This window comes from Orussus abietinus, unplaced genomic scaffold (assembly GCF_000612105.2).
Source record: "Orussus abietinus isolate OABI.00-Male unplaced genomic scaffold, Oabi_2.0 scaffold13, whole genome shotgun sequence".
Classification (NCBI taxonomy): Eukaryota; Metazoa; Arthropoda; class Insecta; order Hymenoptera; family Orussidae; genus Orussus; species Orussus abietinus.
Genome location: NW_019394887.1, coordinates 1,270,033 through 1,288,786, shown reverse-complemented (window position 1 = coordinate 1,288,786; position 18,754 = coordinate 1,270,033). Strand labels below are relative to the sequence as shown.

General features: G+C 47.4%; 1 protein-coding gene across 2 annotated transcripts; it reads left to right on the top strand.

The window, feature by feature from the left end:
* The first annotated feature begins 4 nt into the window (after nucleotides 1-4).
* On the top strand, nucleotides 5-4,364 carry LOC105697201 (protein ERGIC-53). 2 transcript variants are annotated; one of them, XM_023433403.1, is made up of 11 exons: nucleotides 5-176; nucleotides 249-518; nucleotides 905-961; nucleotides 1,030-1,300; nucleotides 1,400-1,499; nucleotides 1,577-1,688; nucleotides 1,769-1,940; nucleotides 2,024-2,220; nucleotides 2,306-2,499; nucleotides 2,574-2,779; nucleotides 2,883-4,364. In XM_023433403.1, exons 2-11 carry the CDS (start codon nucleotides 326-328, stop codon nucleotides 2,917-2,919), a joined length of 1,539 nt encoding a protein of 512 aa, XP_023289171.1. In that variant the 5' UTR covers nucleotides 5-176; nucleotides 249-325; the 3' UTR covers nucleotides 2,920-4,364. The 2 variants fall into 2 exon arrangements, with proteins under 2 accessions (XP_023289171.1, XP_012275732.1); XM_012420309.2 differs by having other exon boundaries at nucleotides 5-518.
* The last annotated feature ends 14,390 nt before the right edge of the window (nucleotides 4,365-18,754 follow it).

Below are 18,754 nucleotides of genomic sequence, written 5' to 3'. Positions count from 1 at the left end.
TTCTACTCCATGAACGTAGTGACACGTCGAGTTATCTCGACCAATCGTGTTGAGCCAACGTGCTCCACGATCGATTCTCTACGTGGCTGAAACAACAGAAATACTAGTGCCCGCCTCATTCGCTTACCCGCATGGCTCACCGAGAGTCCGGAAACTTTCTCACTCTCGTTAAACAAGTGAGTGCGACAAGGACAGATAGATACAGTATTACACAGTGGTAACTCGACCTCTCTCTTTCTCTCCCTCAGGTAACCTTGCCATCGATTAAGTAGCGATTTCAGGTGAGATTGCGTGTCCGTGTGCCGCCTGCGTGGCGCGCTCGGGCATGTCTGGACATGTCAGAATGAAAATGAAGATGGCCGCCGAGGTGAGGTGGCTCGGCCCGGTTCTCACGTTTTCGTTAATTTCGCTCATTCTCGCAGAAACTCCTCATCGCAAATTCGAATACAAGTTTTCCTTCAAGCCGCCATACCTCGCACAAAAGGATGGGAGTGTACCTTTCTGGGAATACGGCGGAAGTGAGTACCTGGTGTAACCTAACCAATCTGCGACGTGTCGGTCCGGTGCTTACCGTATGCTTTCTTTTCCACCGGCTTCTTAATTATTTTGAAAGAAAGCCCGCCTGTGGATCTGATAACGGAGTACACGTGTCCACGAGGTTTTATGTTCCGCATGTCGACGCAATAATGGATTACTGTTAGAACATTCGTTCGGTCTTTTTGGCTGTAGAAAATAAACATTCATCCAGGAGTGATGAACAAAACATTATTTTTCAGTTTTGTGGTTTGGAAATATAATTTTAAGCCCAGGGGATTTTTTAATACTGAGGTACTGTGTTTAGTAATAGAGGTTAGAATTTAGTACATTTAACGTCAATGATACGAGTGTCCGATTTGTTTCACAGATGCCATTGCCAGTTCCGAGAATGTTAGAGTAGCTCCGTCTCTTAGGAGCCAAAAGGGTGAGTTAATAAATTCTAGACAGCCAATGTAATTTCTATCAGAAAAAATTATTCCATCATTTATTTAGGTGCAATATGGACGAAGGAGAAAACGAACTTCGACTGGTGGGAAGTGGACCTTGTATTTCGAGTCACTGGGCGAGGAAGGATAGGTGCCGATGGCTTAGCATTTTGGTACACCGAAAATAAAGGTGACTACGATGGCACTGTATTTGGCAGCTCCGATCGATGGAATGGTCTTGGAATTTTCTTTGACTCCTTTGACAATGACAATAAACACAATAACCCATATATCATGGCTGTTATCAACGACGGGACAAAGAACTTTGACCATGCAAAGTAAGTGATACGGACTCGTCATGTCACTGTATCTTTAAGTGTCAATAATTCATTCACGATTAAGCTACATCTTCTCTTTTTTTTTTTTCGTTGATACAGTGATGGCTCAACGCAGTTATTAGCCGGTTGCTTAAGAGATTTCAGGAACAAGCCATTCCCTACTCGTGCAAAGATAGAGTACTATCGTAACACCTTAACGGTATGTATTTTTATTGATCTGTTTTCCAGAACCTGATTTCATTGAATTAATGTCCTTTTAATATTCTCTCTCGGAAGCTGTACTTCCATAATGGAATGACAAATGCGGAACAAGACTTTGATATATGCATGCGAGCAGAGAATATCGTGTTACCAAGATACGGGTACTTTGGAGTCTCCGCAGCCACTGGTGCGTACCCAGCTTGAAAAAATTAATCGACATGAATCTATTTATAATAACAAAGTCGATGACAATTTCATAATCCTCAGGTGGGCTGGCGGATGATCACGATGTCTTACATTTCTTGACAACGTCACTCCATCCACCTGGCCAGATCGCTTCAGATGGTCGAAGGGCCACCAGCGAAGAAGAAGCGAAGCTGAGCCAAGAGTACCAAGACTACCAAAAGAAGCTTGAACAGCAGAAAGAGGATTACCGAAGGTTTGATGGGCTTTAATTCTATTTATTTTATGATAGATTGACAATAGTGTTGAAAAGTGTCTTGAATTTTAATTTTTACTCAGGGACCATCCTGACGAGCGACAGCACAAGGAAAACGTAGACGAATGGTACGAAACCGACAATCAAAGGGAACTCCGTCAGATCTTCTCCGGACAGAGCCAGATGTTCGATGCTCTGCGAGAACTCAGCAGAAAATTGGACGAGGTTGTTGGTAGACAAGAGAGGACCCTCAGTCTAATATCGCAGATCCAAGTTGGAGGTTAGATTTCTTTGTTTTGTTTTCTTTTTTTTTTTTTAAATTAACACTCGAAAGAAACCACGTTTTATGGTGAGAATTGCTGCAGGAATTCAAGCCACGGGTGGCCAGCCAGGACAGGTGCAGCTTATCGATACGATTCGTAGACAAGAAGTGGATGCTGTCTTGAATAATCAGAACGTCATCTTGAACACTGCGAGAGAAATTAAATCCTTCGTCGGGGAGGTCCACTCGAAAGCTGACACTATCCTTAACAATCAAGCACGAGCTCCGACCGCTCAGGTATTTAATAATTCTATTATTGACTATCTTTTGTCAATAGTATTACTTGTAAAAAATGGAGTTTTCTTATTCAGGTCCAGCCGATGGGCTACGACTACCAGTCGTTGATTTCCGAGATGCGAGACGGCCTCCACGTTGTTAAGAGGGACGTCGCACAGACGAACTCCAAGTTGGAATCCGGAGCACTGAATTGCCCGACCACCAGCTGCTTGAGCACGACGATGTTCCTCGTGTTCCTGGCGGTCCAGATGGTCATTTTCTTGGGATACAATATGTACAGGTGAGCGAAGGGATGCGCGATTAATTTCTATCGAACTTTTTGCCACTTCAAACTCTACACGCCCGGAATGTCACTGACCTCGCTTTCATTTTTCTTCCCTCAGAGACAATAAGGAAGCACAAGCAAAGAAGTTCTACTAAGCCCTGGAACAAACGTTGGAAGCTGCACCCAGCGCCCGTGGTCACGAAAATCATGCGGTCCAAGGACCCTAAAAATCAAAACCACGTCTCACCGCGTCGTCAGTGATCGCCATTTCTCATTCTTCGTCGTTTCTTTTTCTCTCTCTATTTTTTTTTCCCTTTTAACAAGATCCTCGACAAGGGTGGACCTCGGCTCGTTAACGGCGACCCGCGTACTTGAGGGTCTCAAACCCAAGTACTTCATATTTCCCGAAACGGGAAACTTCAGAACTTTTAGAACGTCTTAAGGAACTAACCAAACGACTTCTGGTTAGGTTGAGACGCGCAAATAATTTTCTATAATTTTCCGGAATTTATAATTAACGACCGAGGGAGAAACACCCGCGCCGCGAGCTTCAGTTCATCACTTCGTCCTCGTTTACGACGAGGGCTGCGTTGTAGCGATATTATTAATTTCCACTTTTATTTTCTTTTTTTATTCTTCTCTTAATCTAACCATTAATCATTAGCGCGCCTCGTCGCGCAGCCTACATATGCATATATTTTTTTACATAGACCGTGGCCGGCGTTTCGCGTCGCCCCGTTGTCTCGCAGTCAGGTTGGCGCGCGGTTTAGTCTTTATATGTCTGTGGATTTCCTTTTTCTATTTTTCTCCTATGTCGAGTCGTCCGTTGAATGTCGTGCGCATCACGAGCCTCGGAGAGGCGAGCTGCACTTCGTCGGAGGGATTTTTATCCGGTTTATCCTCTTCCTCGTAGCCGTTGGGGGAGACCTTGAAGAGGGTCCACGACGGACATGAGAGGACCGACGTCCTGGTGCTTTCAAATCTCTGGTGTGTCGTCTTGTTGGGCGGGAGGACGTTTTCTATGTCTCGGGCTCCTTTCCGAAGGACTGCCATTAACCAGTCAGCTGTTGCGACTCACCATTTGCCATTTCCTCGTGACCGGTACACTTGTCAAAAACAGCTGACTGGTTAAGCGAGCACGAATCGCCGGGACATCCTGCCTCGTTCGGGCCCTGGCTTGAAAGTGATCGTAATAGTTTATTAAAGATTATTGTAAATCGATGAGGTACGTACACGTGTCGCAAGGAATAAAGCGGAAGGGGATGGAAAGGTTGGTCCTGTTGTTGAAGGCGGATCCGGATCCCGTGTCCTGGGGCTCTCCTCTGGTTCCTTGAACTCATACCTGGAATAATTCATATCTTTATGGCTATTGTAATACAATGAGAGTTACTTCATTTTTTCACGTGGATTACGTCGTACTGACCTGTTTCATGGCTTTACACGAATTATTAATTTATTTTATTTTCCTACATGCATTACGGCGTACAAAATTATTTCATGGTTTAACAGGAATGATTAATTTTTATTTACATGAATTATAACGCGGTGAATTTTATGACGCTGAATAAGAGCGTGATTAATAAAGTATGGGGAATTTTTATCTATCTGTTAGGGCACTTCTTCCTGACTCTTGTTCTATGGAGGTGGGGCAGTCCTCTCTTCGGCATCCTCGGGGGTGGCTCCAATGGAGCCGTTCTCGAAACCAACGTAAATTATACGAATTTCCAGAACGGTGGGACCTCGACGAGTGGGGTCGAAATTGAGATTTATACGAGCTGGTCTCTCGAGGGTGGAGATGCAATGAGACAGAGATAGAGAGGGAGACCTTGCAATCAATGTTTAACGCTCGACCGAAAACTCAAATTCGTTCCAGAGTCCGCTTAATGGTCTCCATCGACATATCTAGCATTTCCAACTATTCCAGAGAAGCTGTACCATGTTTCCATATATTCCTGTTAACAGAAAAATTAACGTACTTTAGTGGAAACAATGGATAAAATATATAAATTAACGGAATTGTAGTATAAAATTGATTTCAGAATATAATTATTAGAGAGAGAAAGGCGGTCTAGCGTAATCAAAGGGAGACAGACATTCCCGCAAAATGGGGAAGGATTGGGATTTAATTAAATGGCGTCATGGGGGAAAAGAGACCAAGAGGGAGCATGGTTTCTGTCTTTTCAACTCCCTGCTGTGAGTGGGATTATAATGGGATGAACACGGAGTCACGGAGATTTAACGAGAGGCAACTGCCCCCGAATTTTGGGCCCCTCTTATCTAGTGCAGTATCTATGCTCGTGGTGCATTCATACGTATCTCCGAGGATCGCTGAATTAATGTATGAGTTAAGGGGGAACTCGGATCTCCGTTTACTCCTGCCTCGGTTCCTGGCCATTTTCCGGGGGAGATTTCCGTTTCCGCGATCGCGGAGAATGGCTCCGAAACTCCCCAATAGATTCCAGAAGCTCTTGGAAGCTTTTGGAACCTTTTGCAAGGTTCCCCAGACGAGGGGTTTCCGCGCTCGATCCCTGGTCCCCGTTTCCCGTCGACCGTGGCGTCTGTAGTCACTCAGGGGCGGCCGACCAATCAGCGAGCAGCGACGCGCGACGCGACACCCCCTCGACCCAGCGGCGACCAATCAGAGCGCGCTTCCCTCGGGGCGCAGAATCCGACTTGCTGGCGGCCGGCCCTTCGACCAATCAGAGCCCGACTCCGTATTGATCCGCTGATTGCGCCAAATCTTTTTTCATCGGCCGAGCTGTAAACCGTGCTTTATGGTTGCCCGGGAACGATCCGCGAGCGTTATGATGGCCGTGAGTTATTAACATTGCCTCCCGCGAATTAATGGATAGAAACTCGTGCGCCGACGGGGGAGGAGGGCCGTTACCCCTTCCGATGCGTCCGAGTCGGTGCGCGATTCTGCGGAAATCGCCGAAATGCCGGACGGGACTCCTATTCTTATGGTAACGCGGAATCGAATTCGACGGCTAGGTAGCGATGCGGCTAATGGAGACTGACGCGATTTCTTCTAGGCTGTAATGTAAGCGAACGGGGATGTGCTTTCGAGCAGAATATGTCGAATTCTTCGGGCTGGATTTCGTTTTGCGAGTGGTACTGCGGAATCAAGATGGCGGCGCGACGCCATGTTGGTTCGGTAGGTACCACAACGCGTTGCAGATAATTAAGGTCATTTCCGATTTTATTAAGCCCTGAAACCTACTTTTATTTAGCGATATCGCAAGAAACTTCATTGGTATGACGATTTCTATTTACTTTTAGGCATGAGGCTGCTCTATGATGGAGAAATGTCGCTTCTCGTCCTACGAGTCGCTCGCGGTATTATTGTTTTCTTAACGAAATGGATCCGGTGAATTGTGGGCCGCTTCCTCCTGAAATAACAGTTTATAGAAAAATTAACCTCACTTCGCTGTGCAAATAGGGAGGCGCCCCTGGTCTCACCCCTTGCCGTGAAGAGAGGAGGTTGCTCGGCAATCGAGGAAGGTAAATAAATCCGTAGATTTCTGCGTGGAGAGAGAGACTTTTTTTTCCCTTTTTCTTTACCCTTAACTATGGGCGCAACTACGCGACACGTTCCGAATTCTCACGGGGTATAGCTACACGTAGAAATGACCCATTTTGGGGGACCTTGAAGAGGCTGAATCATTCCCTAAAAATGATATTATATGTCCAGGGAAACAATTACTTTCTTTCGTGCACTTTTTCACGGAGCATGTAAATGCGCATAAGCGCCAGGTACACGATAAGCTCGAAAAATCACCCTCTCATTTCTTTGCTGATTATATTTTAATGCTTACTCTTTACATCGGCAGGTTGGATGCATTTTCACGCGGAACCTGGAAACGGCGGAAAATATACAAGAGGCATCGCATCCCGTTTCAAGAATGAACAATTTCCAATGGAGCGTGGAGAATGAAATTCTGTCGCAAGATCTATTCCATCGAGTGAGGAGATACGTCGAGCTTAGATGTTATCATCTCATGGTGCTACGGGGACGAGGAGGCGCCTCGTTTTTTGATTTCGCATAGATGTCCCCTCGGCGGGCTCACGCGGTTCCTCATATGTAGATTTATTATATATGTACTGTATACGTGTACGCGAATTACGTCGCGGAAGTGCGGAGCCTCGGGGAAAGCACATCCAATCATCGGCGGAGTCGCGTATCGTCTATCTCGGCCGTGACAAATGAAAATATATTTTATTGGCCGTACCGAGCCTCGAATGGTAATGGATTTCTATACATAGCTTGTGGATCCGTGTACGTGCTCACGCATTTACCGCGTATTCGCGACGCGTAAACGCCTAGGAATACTCGGTGTATGACACATAGAGTGATTTAGGGCCGGCGGGATGTAATCCCACGAGCGATTTGCTCGATCTGATCCCGGGGTCGATCCCCGTTGACTCCTCGTCGACTCATCCGCTTATCCTTGATGGGAATGCCTCGGTACTTCCTACTTAAGGGATGCTACCTCGATGGGATTATTAATTACCGGAATAGAGAGCACGAAGGGGCGTGTACTTGCTGGGGAAAGATGATGCTTTCCCGGAGGAAAACACTGATAATAATGTCCATGGAAATTTACACACTCCATCGTTATGTTCACCGTGCAATTGCAGGATAATTACGTTGTCTATAATTATCACATTGACAATTCAACCATGAGGTTTGCAAAAGTGTGGGTAAATTTCCATCGATTCGCGATGCTTAGAGTGCGCAGAGAGTATTTGCCTCGTTGAGACGATGCTTCGGTTAATTGTGCAAGTTATTAAATTTACCAGATTGCAAGGTATCGCGGAATGTTCGGCGGAAATTCCGGGGGCGTTCCGCGGGGATAAAACGCGGAATAAAAATTATCCAGAGGCGTTGCACGGTGCTTCGAATCCACAGAAAGTGCCCAGGAGTGTTTTACGAGGCGAAAAAGTCGCGGGGGACATTCATAATCGTCCGAGGGGCATAGATCAGCGATGTTCTTGCTCGACTGGGAGGGGCGCCTTAAGTACGCGAAAACTCGCATTTAATGATTATTAATTGTCCAGGTCGAGTTTGAAGGGAGGGTCCCCTTTTAATTCCTCCTCGAGTGGCGACTTCCTTCGCCGGAGGCGGTCGTCCTGCAGAGGAAGCCGAAATCCGCAACGAGGACCGGCCAGGGGATGACCACGATTTATGGACCGACTCCAGGAAGAAAATCCACTTCTCGTCGAGGCCAAATTCATGGCCCCTTTAAATGGCCTGCTAATGGACGGAATCTAATTTGACCGCTTCGTTAGGTCACTTGGACCAGAGGAATGTTTGCACTCCTCGCGAAACGCTTTCGGCGTAAAACAATAGGCATGTTCATTGTGACTGATTTATTTAAAAAAAGAAAATCGCTGATTAGCTTTAACAGTAATACTAACGAAGCCTTTGCAATTTACTTCGGGGTGAAAAAGTCATGATATCACATGCTAGGTTAATGATAAGGTCATAGACGAAGTAAGTAGAAAGCGCTGTTAAAGTGTGACGGTATATAATTATCTTATTGACGCAGGGAATATTTATATGAGGAAGGCTAGATTATTAATGAAGTATTTATAGGTATTTGTAAGCAATTTAGGTATGAGGAGATTCCTACCTGTACTCGTAGGCTCGGAGACTTCGATGCCTGGTCAGCTTTCGCGTAGGCCTTCTCTCTCCCCTGCTCGGTGTTACGTTTAAGTCTTCGACCTTTTTATTAACTTAATCCATAATTTCGGACAAGTTCGAAATTCTAGAACATGTAACGAACCGAGTATTAATTAATAATCCGATCTCCGGCCCTGTTGATCGGTTCTTGTGCAGAGAAAACGAAACAATTCGCTGTAAACAAAATTCATCCGCGAGATTATAGAACCACTTGACATCGATTTTGTATATGTATCTGTGAAATATGTATAATTATCGATTGATGTGCATGTGCAAGTATGGATGATTATTCTTCGCGTGCACATGTCGCGTACAGTGATATGTTAGAATTACTACGTTCAATAATCGGAATAGGTTTGCCTGGTGATTTAGAATTATCATAAGAACTCGATGAAAGCGGGGAAAGGCAAACCCTCCGATCTACAAAGTTGATCATACGGCGGCGTACTAATGTATTCGTATTGCAGGACCCTTTGTGCACCGATTACCAGAGGCTCGGTCGAGCGAACTCCCTGCAAACTCGCAATCAGCCTGCCAGGACTAATGCACCGCGTGACCAAATGTTCACCGCCTGCAAACGTTGGGGTCACTTAGGCTCCCGACCCGATGACACCCTCATTGACACCCTCATTGACACCCGGCCACCCTCCTGGAGAATGCAAACTCGACGGAGCAACATTTAAGCCGATATGAGAGGGTATATATATATGAACCACCTTACAAAAAGAATTTCTTAATGGCGATTAGAAATTTTTTTTTATAATTAATGAGATTCTCTTCGGTGTCAGGACCTTCCTTGTAGCCTTCGTGTTCACGTTTTAAAGTTTATACCGATTCGGTACACCCAGTCCGGAGAAATGTTTAGAAGCGACCGACCGGATTGCCGCTTTCGTATCATCTTAATTCTAAGAGATTGACGTAAATATTTTTAATAGGGTGCGGCTTGAAAATGTTGCACAGGGAATGGGGTTGTTTGAAGCGCTTCTCTTGTTGAGATTCTTCTTCGGGAGCGGGGTCAATTCGATGTCAATTCAAGGTCAACTCGATAAAACGCGAGCCGCACGTGCGGTAAATTAGGGCTGATCCTCCCAGAGTCGTTTGCGACTCGTCGGGTTATGATTTAATCGCTCTCGAGGGCTCGATTTTCACTTGTGCGTACCGTCAATGGTTTAATAGTCGCCGAGCGAGGAGCGTTTCAACGCGTGAGTAATGGCGCGGTCGAGACACGCGGAGGCGGCCGCCATTTTGGTATCGTTAGATGGAGGGCTTTAAGTTCTCTTTTTTTTTTTATCGTTATCAAACCGCAGAGAAGTTTTATTCCCCGGATTTCACGTTATTGTCGGTAGGATGTAACTGTATAGTGATATATGATTAAATGAATTTCAGGACACGAGGGAGCGTCAGAGGGCCTCCGTGAAAAATTCCCCGCCACCAGGAGGGAACCCCTGCGAGCCTCGACTTCCGGTTTCCTGCTTCCGGTTGGGATTTCTCCAGGAGAAGTCGACATCCCCGGAATCTGAAAATCCAGTCGAGCGAGAAGAACGAAGGGCAGGGAGAATTCTGCATCCGGCTCGCTGGGAATCACGACGCGTCATTTGTCCATAGACGATGGATACGCCGAGGGATTCACCGTCCACGTGGCATTGTTCGTCATGCCTAAGCGCATTTTCCCCTAGCCGAGATGTCACGGGCTCGAGTTATCCGGAAGTTTGCCATTTGTTAGGCCACGTGGCCGTAGAATTCGCCGAGACGTCCTTTCGCCTCCCTTTGCGTCCTAAGGGAGCGGGGTGGACAGCTCTTGATGCTTTCCACGCTTTCCTGGATTTCCCTTCTCTTTTTCCCCTTAATGTCTCGCTCTCATCCCGGGTTTGTCATCCTAACGTGTATCTAGAATTTATGTAGCGAAGTAGCGCACTTTTTACTGCTGATTTGCAAGTCGTTTCGACCTCTCTGTAAATCCGGTGCACCCTTGCATTCCCTGGAGCAGAGGGTGGCTCCTTTTGTTCCTCCGCTCGAAACATAAACTACATGAGGTAGAAACATCTGAATAAGATGCGAATACCCGGGAGAGAAGCTACACCGAGATAAGGGAAGATCCATTGAACCATGGATATAGTTCTTATAGAATGGTATCAAAGAAATATTATATTAACTCGCAGAATAATTGTTTCCCTGAAATGAACTCGATAGCTGGGAGGGTGACATGGTCAATGAACAACAATAGGGAATGGTTAAGCGATTCTCCGGGAAAAAAAAAAACGTTCCTCCCCATAGAGAAACGTCATCGCGACTCCATGGGACAATTTCATCTTCCGATGGGAATATCCACCGACGGCATAATCCGGAACGACCGAACCCTCTCAGAGAAATGAATTCATTCAAGGAGGATTTATTCCTAGAGGATGACGCGGACTGGCCCATAAATCATCCCGATGAAAAGAGAGACGATGTATCGAAAGGGTCGCCCGCGAAGAACCCCCGCGTGAAACTTCGGTTCGCCAACTTTTCTTCATTGTCCTCCTGTCTCCGTTATTTCCGCCTTTCGATACGTAATCCTCCTCCAAGTGCCAGGATGGTCCTTTTTATTGTCTCAGCGTCAGAGTTGACGTCTTCGTTGCGGTTCTGGATGCGGCATTTCGAGGCACTTTCTTCATTTTCCATTTCGGAGACGCCACTTCAGGGTACCTTCCCAACTTGAAATTAAAACCGTGCAGATCCGACAAAGAATTCATAAATATTGAAATTCACGCGCGCCATTTTTTATTTTTTTTTTTATTTTAGAATTCTGCGTTTCTAATCTACCACGAGGGTCTTTCCTAACTTGGAAAAATCGTGCAGGTAAATCCGGCATAGAATTGATAAATATCAAAGTTCAGGAAGCGCCATTTCTCCATATTTTAATTAAGCGTTCCCAATTTGCCACGAGGAGCTTTCCAGGTCCAGAGAGGAGTCATTTCGAGGCACTCTCCCAACCTGAAAAACAGTCTTGTAATCTCGCTCGCGATGAGAATCGGCGTCGTCGGAATCGAAGTTACTTGTTTACCGGAGACATCGTCCCGGGGAAGGAGCCGAAAGGCCAGTCGCGCCGGCAAAGGCCAAGAAAAGGAAGAAGAGGAAGAATAGAAGCCAGGACGCGGAATTATTGTCCGGAATACGGCGAGAGGGCATCCGGGGGTTGGGGAAAAGTTGGTCGGATCGACGAGGCCGCTCCCGAGGTGGAGCTTTGGCTCCAGACCCCCTGGCGCCGTTCCGGGCCGCGCCGTCGCGACGCTTCCAGCTTTTGGCAAAACATCCCCCTTCCGCTAAGGGGTGGACGGGCGCCCGGGGTTTTTATGGCCGCCACTACCGTCGAGACGCGACGCCGCGACCCCCGTAAAATCTCCTCCCCCTTTTCCTCCTCTTTTCCTCCCCTTTCCTCCGAGGCATCGCGGAGGGCCGACCGCGACCCCCTTAAATGGACGAACTAGAACCCTGGTATTAATATCTTCCTATTTCTCTTGCTTCCTTTTCTGCACAAACTTTTCTTTCGGGGAACGATGGAATTTCTCCCGACGCTGAGGGGGAGGCACGACAAAGCTTAAGGGCTTTCTGGAAAAGGACGTTTAAAAGTGGAGGCGAAGCTATAAACGATTAGAGCCTTTAAGGTGACACGAAATAATCATTCTGTATATGTTATAACGCCAAGGTACAAGCCATGTGAGATAATATATCCACAAGTGGATTGTATACATCCGACAGTTTGGTTACATTAGGCTGATTCAATTATCTACACTTCATTGTAATGGAATTCAACGTAGGCAAATTGCACCATGTAAATGATAACTGGATTTCAATTCGATTAAGAGGCGACAATGAAACTGAACGATAGCGCTTCAATCCTATTTAATTTATTCGTCTAAGGGAGAATATTTTCCGGGACGCGCAAAATTCAAGATGGCGGACTCTCCACTCTTCAACTCTGCTGAGATGGAAATTATTTATTGAAAATATAAATTGCTGGGCACTCCGCCTCATCTTGCGCGTTAATTACGTGAAAATGCCAGTTAATGCGACTTGTATGTGGGTATATATGAGCATAGTTTAAACATTTGAGGCATTTTAGTGAAATAAAAGAAGCGAGGCGAGGGTAAAGCTGGGCGAAATATGAAGCAGAGGCGTTTATTGCACGCGAATATTTACAGCTGCACTTATTCGACACTCGCGACGATAAAGCTGGCGTATAATTCGAAGTCGCATAAATCGCGGAGTCATAAAAACGGCTCCCGAAAGCGTCGGTGCGTCACCAAGAGTTCCCTTCCCTGGCGGGGGCGGCCATTTGTCGGCGTCTTCCCTCGTCGAGGAGGCCGGAAAGTCGGAAAAAGTTGACGAATCAGTTCGCCAGACGTAATTTCTGGACCCTGCCTGGTAATAGGAAAGGGAATAGCTACCGGAATCGGTAGATAGGACATAGATATGCCATGAAACAGGCCACAGCGAGTCGCCGTCGAGACCGAACGATCCGTCTCGGCCGGGAGCCCTCGAATCGCCGCCAGATAAAAATCAACTCGTGCCCCTCGCCGGCAATAAATACAGAAATACTCTTCCCCTTTTCTATTCCTCTGCAGACCTATTCGCCTCGCCCTATCGTCCTCTCCTGATATATATCGCCTTCTAGCGCTACTCGTGCCCATCTCCAGCCCATCTCGTGACTCTCCCTCGACTCGCCCCATTCCGAACTTTCCCCATTAATTTACCCGAGAAATTGTATCGGCCGACCTCGCGTCTCTCCTTCATCTTCGTCCAGATGGACCAGCCCACGATTTTATACCTTAATACGCCCTCGAAATTGCGGAGGAAGCGTATTTTCTTCATTTTTTTCACGCGAGGTTTTTGAATACGGTCGAGTTCGCGCGGCGCAGCGCGGCAGGTGTCATCTAGCAGACGCTGCCGGAACTTCGTAGCCAATTCATTTCGAGGTGGTCGGTAATAGCGGGACTTGCGAGTACCGGCGCGTTCTCTGGAAGAGGACACGTTTGAATCCGTTTCTTTTTTCTCTCATCGTACATAAAACGCGAAAAGGGGAAGGAAACTGGATTAAATACGATTCTGGCGGCGGTCCAGGAAGCGCGAGCTCGTCTCGCGTTACTTCTCTTTTCCCCTCCCTGCGGAAACTCTCGAGGACGGGCCGGGAAATTTATCGCCCACCGAGTACACGCCCGGCGCCTCTGCCCGGTGATTTCGACGTGGTCCGACCACCGGACCACCGTTTATTATTTTTTATTCCTCGCTCCGTAATCACAACCTGTACCGGCCATTTAAATGGCTTTAATCAAACCGGGACGAGTTGAGTGAGAAGAAAAATCGCGGTAGATCGGGACTCAGTACCGGGACCTGATTCTCGAGTTCATAAGGATTTTTCTCCCATATGAAGAGATTCGCAAAAAAATCTCCCATTATTACGAAGTCCCACTATCGATTAATATTTGAAAGTCGTATGGGAAATTTGATCGTATGAACTCGAGCTTCAATTTTAATATTTATTTTAGTACGTCATAATATGTTTAGGATTTTCTGTTGTTATACTGTGCACGTGATCGCCAACGCTGGAGGACTCAGCGCGGCCTCTGATTGGTCGCAGCTGGCCAATCAGAGCGCGCCGTTGGGGGCGTCCGTCCGACCGACTCGGCGGAACGGCGGAACAACGGAACGACGGACCGTGCGCGGAACGACGGACCGACCGGCGGGGTCGGCGCGGAAGCGAGCAATCTGTCGAGTCGTTCGTGCCGCTCACGCATCGCCTACCTGACAAATCTTACCCTCGAGGGTGCCGAGGAACTCGTGGAGGGAACGATTCGACCCGGTGAGTGAATCCAGGAGTCGCCTCGACTCTCGAGTGCGCGACATTGCCGAGCCTCGACGACTCTCCTATTGATTTTCCCCCGGTTTTCCGAGGCGCGTGAACGGCGCGCCGTCCTCGCTTCGATTCGCTTTTTTAAACTCTCCAGGGCGCCCTGGAGATGGGAATTGGGTATCCATCCTTCCTGGGGAAGGTGGGCCACGTTTGGGATGCTTTTTTTCGCCGGACAATCGCGATTCTTCGGCGTAAAGAGCGCAGGGCGAGAGCGGCCACGACCTAACCTCAAACTCGAGAGAGAGGGTGGGCCGCCCGGCGGCTCTCTTCTCGTCTCTCTCGCGCTTGTTGGCATTCGTATCTTGCTCTCTCTCTCCCTCGCCTTGCATATTGCTCTTCCCGTCCTGGAATTAGGGAACTTGACAGGTTATGGAATGTTGAGAGAGGAACGCGTCTTAATTTTATATACCCAGGGATGTAAAGATAACAAAACAGTGGCGGAGGGAAATCAATAATGGAGATGAGGTCATTAGATGTTAGATGAGGATATTTTATGGCAAGTCGTGGTTTTGGTCACAGAGTGCAGGCTTGTTACCATATTTTATATGATGCATACCATGTTTTCGTTGAAGTAGTAGCGGTAACGATGATCATTAGCAATCTTATCGTAATGTAACATAGTCGATACAGATTTATAAAGTCATCGATCGGAAGAGTAGACTCCTCTCTCCTTTTCGATTAGCACAACTCGATGGATATGCGTTCCATGTTTCTAACAATAGAAGTACAGAGAGGCAGTAATCGATTACTCGGTAAGTTAATTGGTATCCTGAATCTGCAAATTTGATATCAGTTCTCTGTATACTTTACTGTATAGTGGTATTTAATTAGGTTATCATGATTTAGAAGTTACTCATTCTGAATATGAAGAATACTTCACTGCGGAGGTTTAAGTAGGCATCGATGATTCTTCGAATTGGAAAAGGGTGTAATTTAATTTCAACATTTATACGAATCAACTGAGCAGAACTTTCAGGAATTTGTATGCGATGTAAAATGACTCGTCGAACAAAACTGTCCATTGGCTCCGCAGACTGTCCTGCGTAATCCTGCAAGCAGTCTATCGCCTCGGTAGGTTCGCGTCGGGGCATGACGGTTTTTTCTGAGATGGCTAAACGAGCGACATGCCAAAACAATAGCTCGGTGAAAATCAATATACGGAGAGGGTAAGAGATTAAATGGGAAACCTCGTCGACAGGACGTCGCAGTATCCGCGAGTCTCTTCCTCGACACGACTCGTGAGCGCGATAAAACATTCCGTGCTTCCATCTGCCATAGAATGATAAAAATCCCGGAATTAAACTTAATTTAAATGAAAGTTTAATATAAAGCGACTTTGAGAAATTATCGGTTATACTTTCAGAGAATTAGGAATTATTGGTATATTTTTAAATAGAACAAGAGGGTAGGTTTTGCTCGTCGTGATTTTTTATGGCCACGCTTTTCTTTCGCAGATATCAGGAGGAAGAAGAGAGCCGAGGGGACGTGCGTTTCTAATGGACAAATGGATAAGCTTTAAGTCTCGCCTCCTTTCTACTTGTTAAGAAACGAAAAAATTGTCAATTTCAAAGAGTCAGGTAACGCGTTGTCGAGTCCGACTTTGTCGACGGGGAGGATTTACGGAGGCCGCGGTTACGTGTCGCGGTGCGCATCCGTTCGACGATTTTCCCGAAATCGGTGCGTTTCAGAGCAAAGTACTTTATACGAAACTTGTGGGGAATGTTGCGGGGGACAACTTTTGTTCTAGGTGATTTCTCGTAATGTCCAGCTGTGAATTGTTGTCGCCCGATAAATAGCGGTGGGCAATGGACTTTTGTTATCATTCAGTCGCAAGTGGCTAGGTCGTTGATGGATTGATATAGGATTCTTATCGATGATAAGGTGTTGCCAGGTTTTTGTATTATGAGGCTTCGTTGGCAACTTTGTGGCAGACTGTTGCCGGATAATTATCAGGTTATTACCATGGTTGTAACCACAATGTTGCTACTTGATCTTTTCGGGTCGTCGTGTCATCGTCGGGTCGTTACCAAATTGCATCCGTATTGTTGCCTCTCGGAGGAAGATCTTTTCGGGTCGTTGTCGAGGTATCCTCGGGTCGTCCCCAGGTGATCGGTTCCTTGTCCCGTCCCCGCGGAAAGCCGTCGCAATTCCGAGCAATCATCCACTTTCCTTCCCGGCGGCGGCTCTCGCACTCGGAGAGACAAATGGCTTCGTTATAGAGCCCTGATGCCGATTGCTCGCCGAGGATGATCCCGTCGATTAGGAGGCCCCCTGAAAATCTCGGGGAGGGTCCCGTCGTTTTGCGATTTTATCGCTCACGGGCCACTCGGCGAAGGTTCGATTCGTTGATTGCGGGAACCCGCCGACGTCCGGGACGCGGCGGAAGAGCCGCATTTAAACGCGGTAATTCGGAGTACGTAGGAAAAAAAAGAAGAGAAAAAAAAGAGAGAGATCATCGCTCTATAAATCGGTGTAACGACAAACCTCTGTCGTTTATTTCCCATTTATTATCCAAATACTTTCCGCCCTTATCATTTTCACGTGATTCGTATTCTTATATGTTTCGTAATTATTCCCATTTTTTTTTTTCCAGGTGTGAAACAATTCAGGTATGAATTGTTTACGATATATCGCCTCTCCTTGTGATCGGAAGTGAATCGAGAGATCCCGGAGCTCGCTTGGCATAAGTTTGAATAACAACCTCCTATCGGAATCTGTCCAGATAAGAATTTGGAACACCGGAACTCGTAAGGTGGGAAAACTGATTTTCAATAGAATTCTCCTAAACTACCTCGCGTGGTAAGCTCGCCAAGTAGCCGGACCCGAACTCTCTTTAAGCCGATCAGGATTTAACGCCGTATTGGAGTCTCCGACGGGTCCTGCGAAATGAAAATTAAGCGGCGAGGGTCGACGAAGGAAGTCAAAATGGAATTTTAGGATATTTCTTGCCCAAGGCGGTGATAAGGAAAATCTTCGACTAGCAGTTTCAGTCAAGATATGCAAATGTGTAACGCAACTCGAAGTCTGAGGGCAAAAGAGAGGGCGGGAAAATCTGGAGAACATCCAGAGGGGATTTTCACCCCTCGATCGCACCTGCCTTGGCGAATTAGCCAAATGGTAGATTTCCTCTCTGCCTCTCTCTCTCTCTTTTACTTTCTCTCTCTTCCTCCATCGCGTCCCATTTAATCGAAGGAGCCCCCTCGTTTGCGCGGTTTTGGGTTACAACTCTCCTCTAATGGATTATCCCTTGATATTTTCCCGCCATCCATCCCCTCTAGGAACAACACCCGAGTATTTGCTCTACTTATTGGGGCCTTTCGGGGGCCCCTGCCCCCCCCAATTGGGGCGATCCAAGGTATTATGTCCAGAACGCCGGTGTTTTCCTCCACTTTTAGCGAAACCCTAACCCTCGAGGATTTTTCCACTTCCGTGGAACCTCTCTCTCTCCTTCTCCTTAAACATGGGGATGGGGCGTTCAGGGTGGAGGGTGTGACAAATCATTTAGAATCCTACGCATACATGTACATATATAATTTTTTCGTCGCGAGAGGAGGGAGAGATAATTTTTCGAATCCTCCCGAAGGAGAGGAAAAATGAGATTCGCCGACAGGAAGACGCATCCCTCGTGGTTTATCAAGAGGCGGGGAGGGGGGCATTGATTGAGTGGGATTTACGATACGATTCCGGTGTAAGCTGGGTACGTGTGCGACAAGCCCATTACGAGATTACGCGTTATGGCTGGCCCTTATTAGTTGTCTCTTTATTTTTTTCTCCCTTTCTCTTTTTTACGACCCTCCTCACCCCCACTCCTTGGCGGCTAGACATGTCCACCGTCAGCCTCCCCTTTGTCCGGTCCATCTCGGATCCTCCCCCTCCGCGGAATACATATCCTAATAAATTCGCAATTTTTTTTTTCTTTTTTTTCCCTCTGTTTCCTTCCCTACCTTTATTTTCTCACCCCACGTCCTGACACCTCCTCGCGGTTCCACCTCTTATCAGGGCTTCGGGGGGTGAATTCCCCCTTGCATCCCGTGCAACCCTTCCTCCACCCCCGAAAACGCCGGACCTCGGCCGAGATTCCGCCGAAGCATCTCTGGAGACAAGAGGGAAGGTGGGAGGGGAAAAAATGTCCTCCCGAAAATCCAGCTCGGAATCGAAGACGGGGGTCGATTCACCCTGTAGGAAGTCGCCACGACGTCGCCGGGGGTGGGCGCCGCGGGGAGTGCGGCGGGGTGAGGGGGTCGCTGGATGGTGAGCTAGAGTGAGGAGGCCTCGGGGGGGTGCATTGGGATGCTGTAGGGGGAGGAGGTAGCGGGGGGAGGGCGCGGTCGCGCGCTCCTCCGCCGCTCAGTCGGTGTGCGGCGCCCGGCCGAGGTGCACGTACACGCTAGGCCGCGCCCTCACACTGCTGGCCCCC

Bases quoted from the DNA above. Each gene is read 5' to 3' on its own strand.
- LOC105697201 (XM_023433403.1), top strand. From the start codon at position 326: ATGTCTGGACATGTCAGAATGAAAATGAAGATGGCCGCCGAGGTGAGG. The intron at 962-1,029 runs GTGAGTTAATAA...TCATTTATTTAG, and splicing joins GTCTCTTAGGAGCCAAAAGG to GTGCAATATGGACGAAGGAG. The intron at 1,301-1,399 runs GTAAGTGATACG...TCGTTGATACAG, and splicing joins AAGAACTTTGACCATGCAAA to TGATGGCTCAACGCAGTTAT.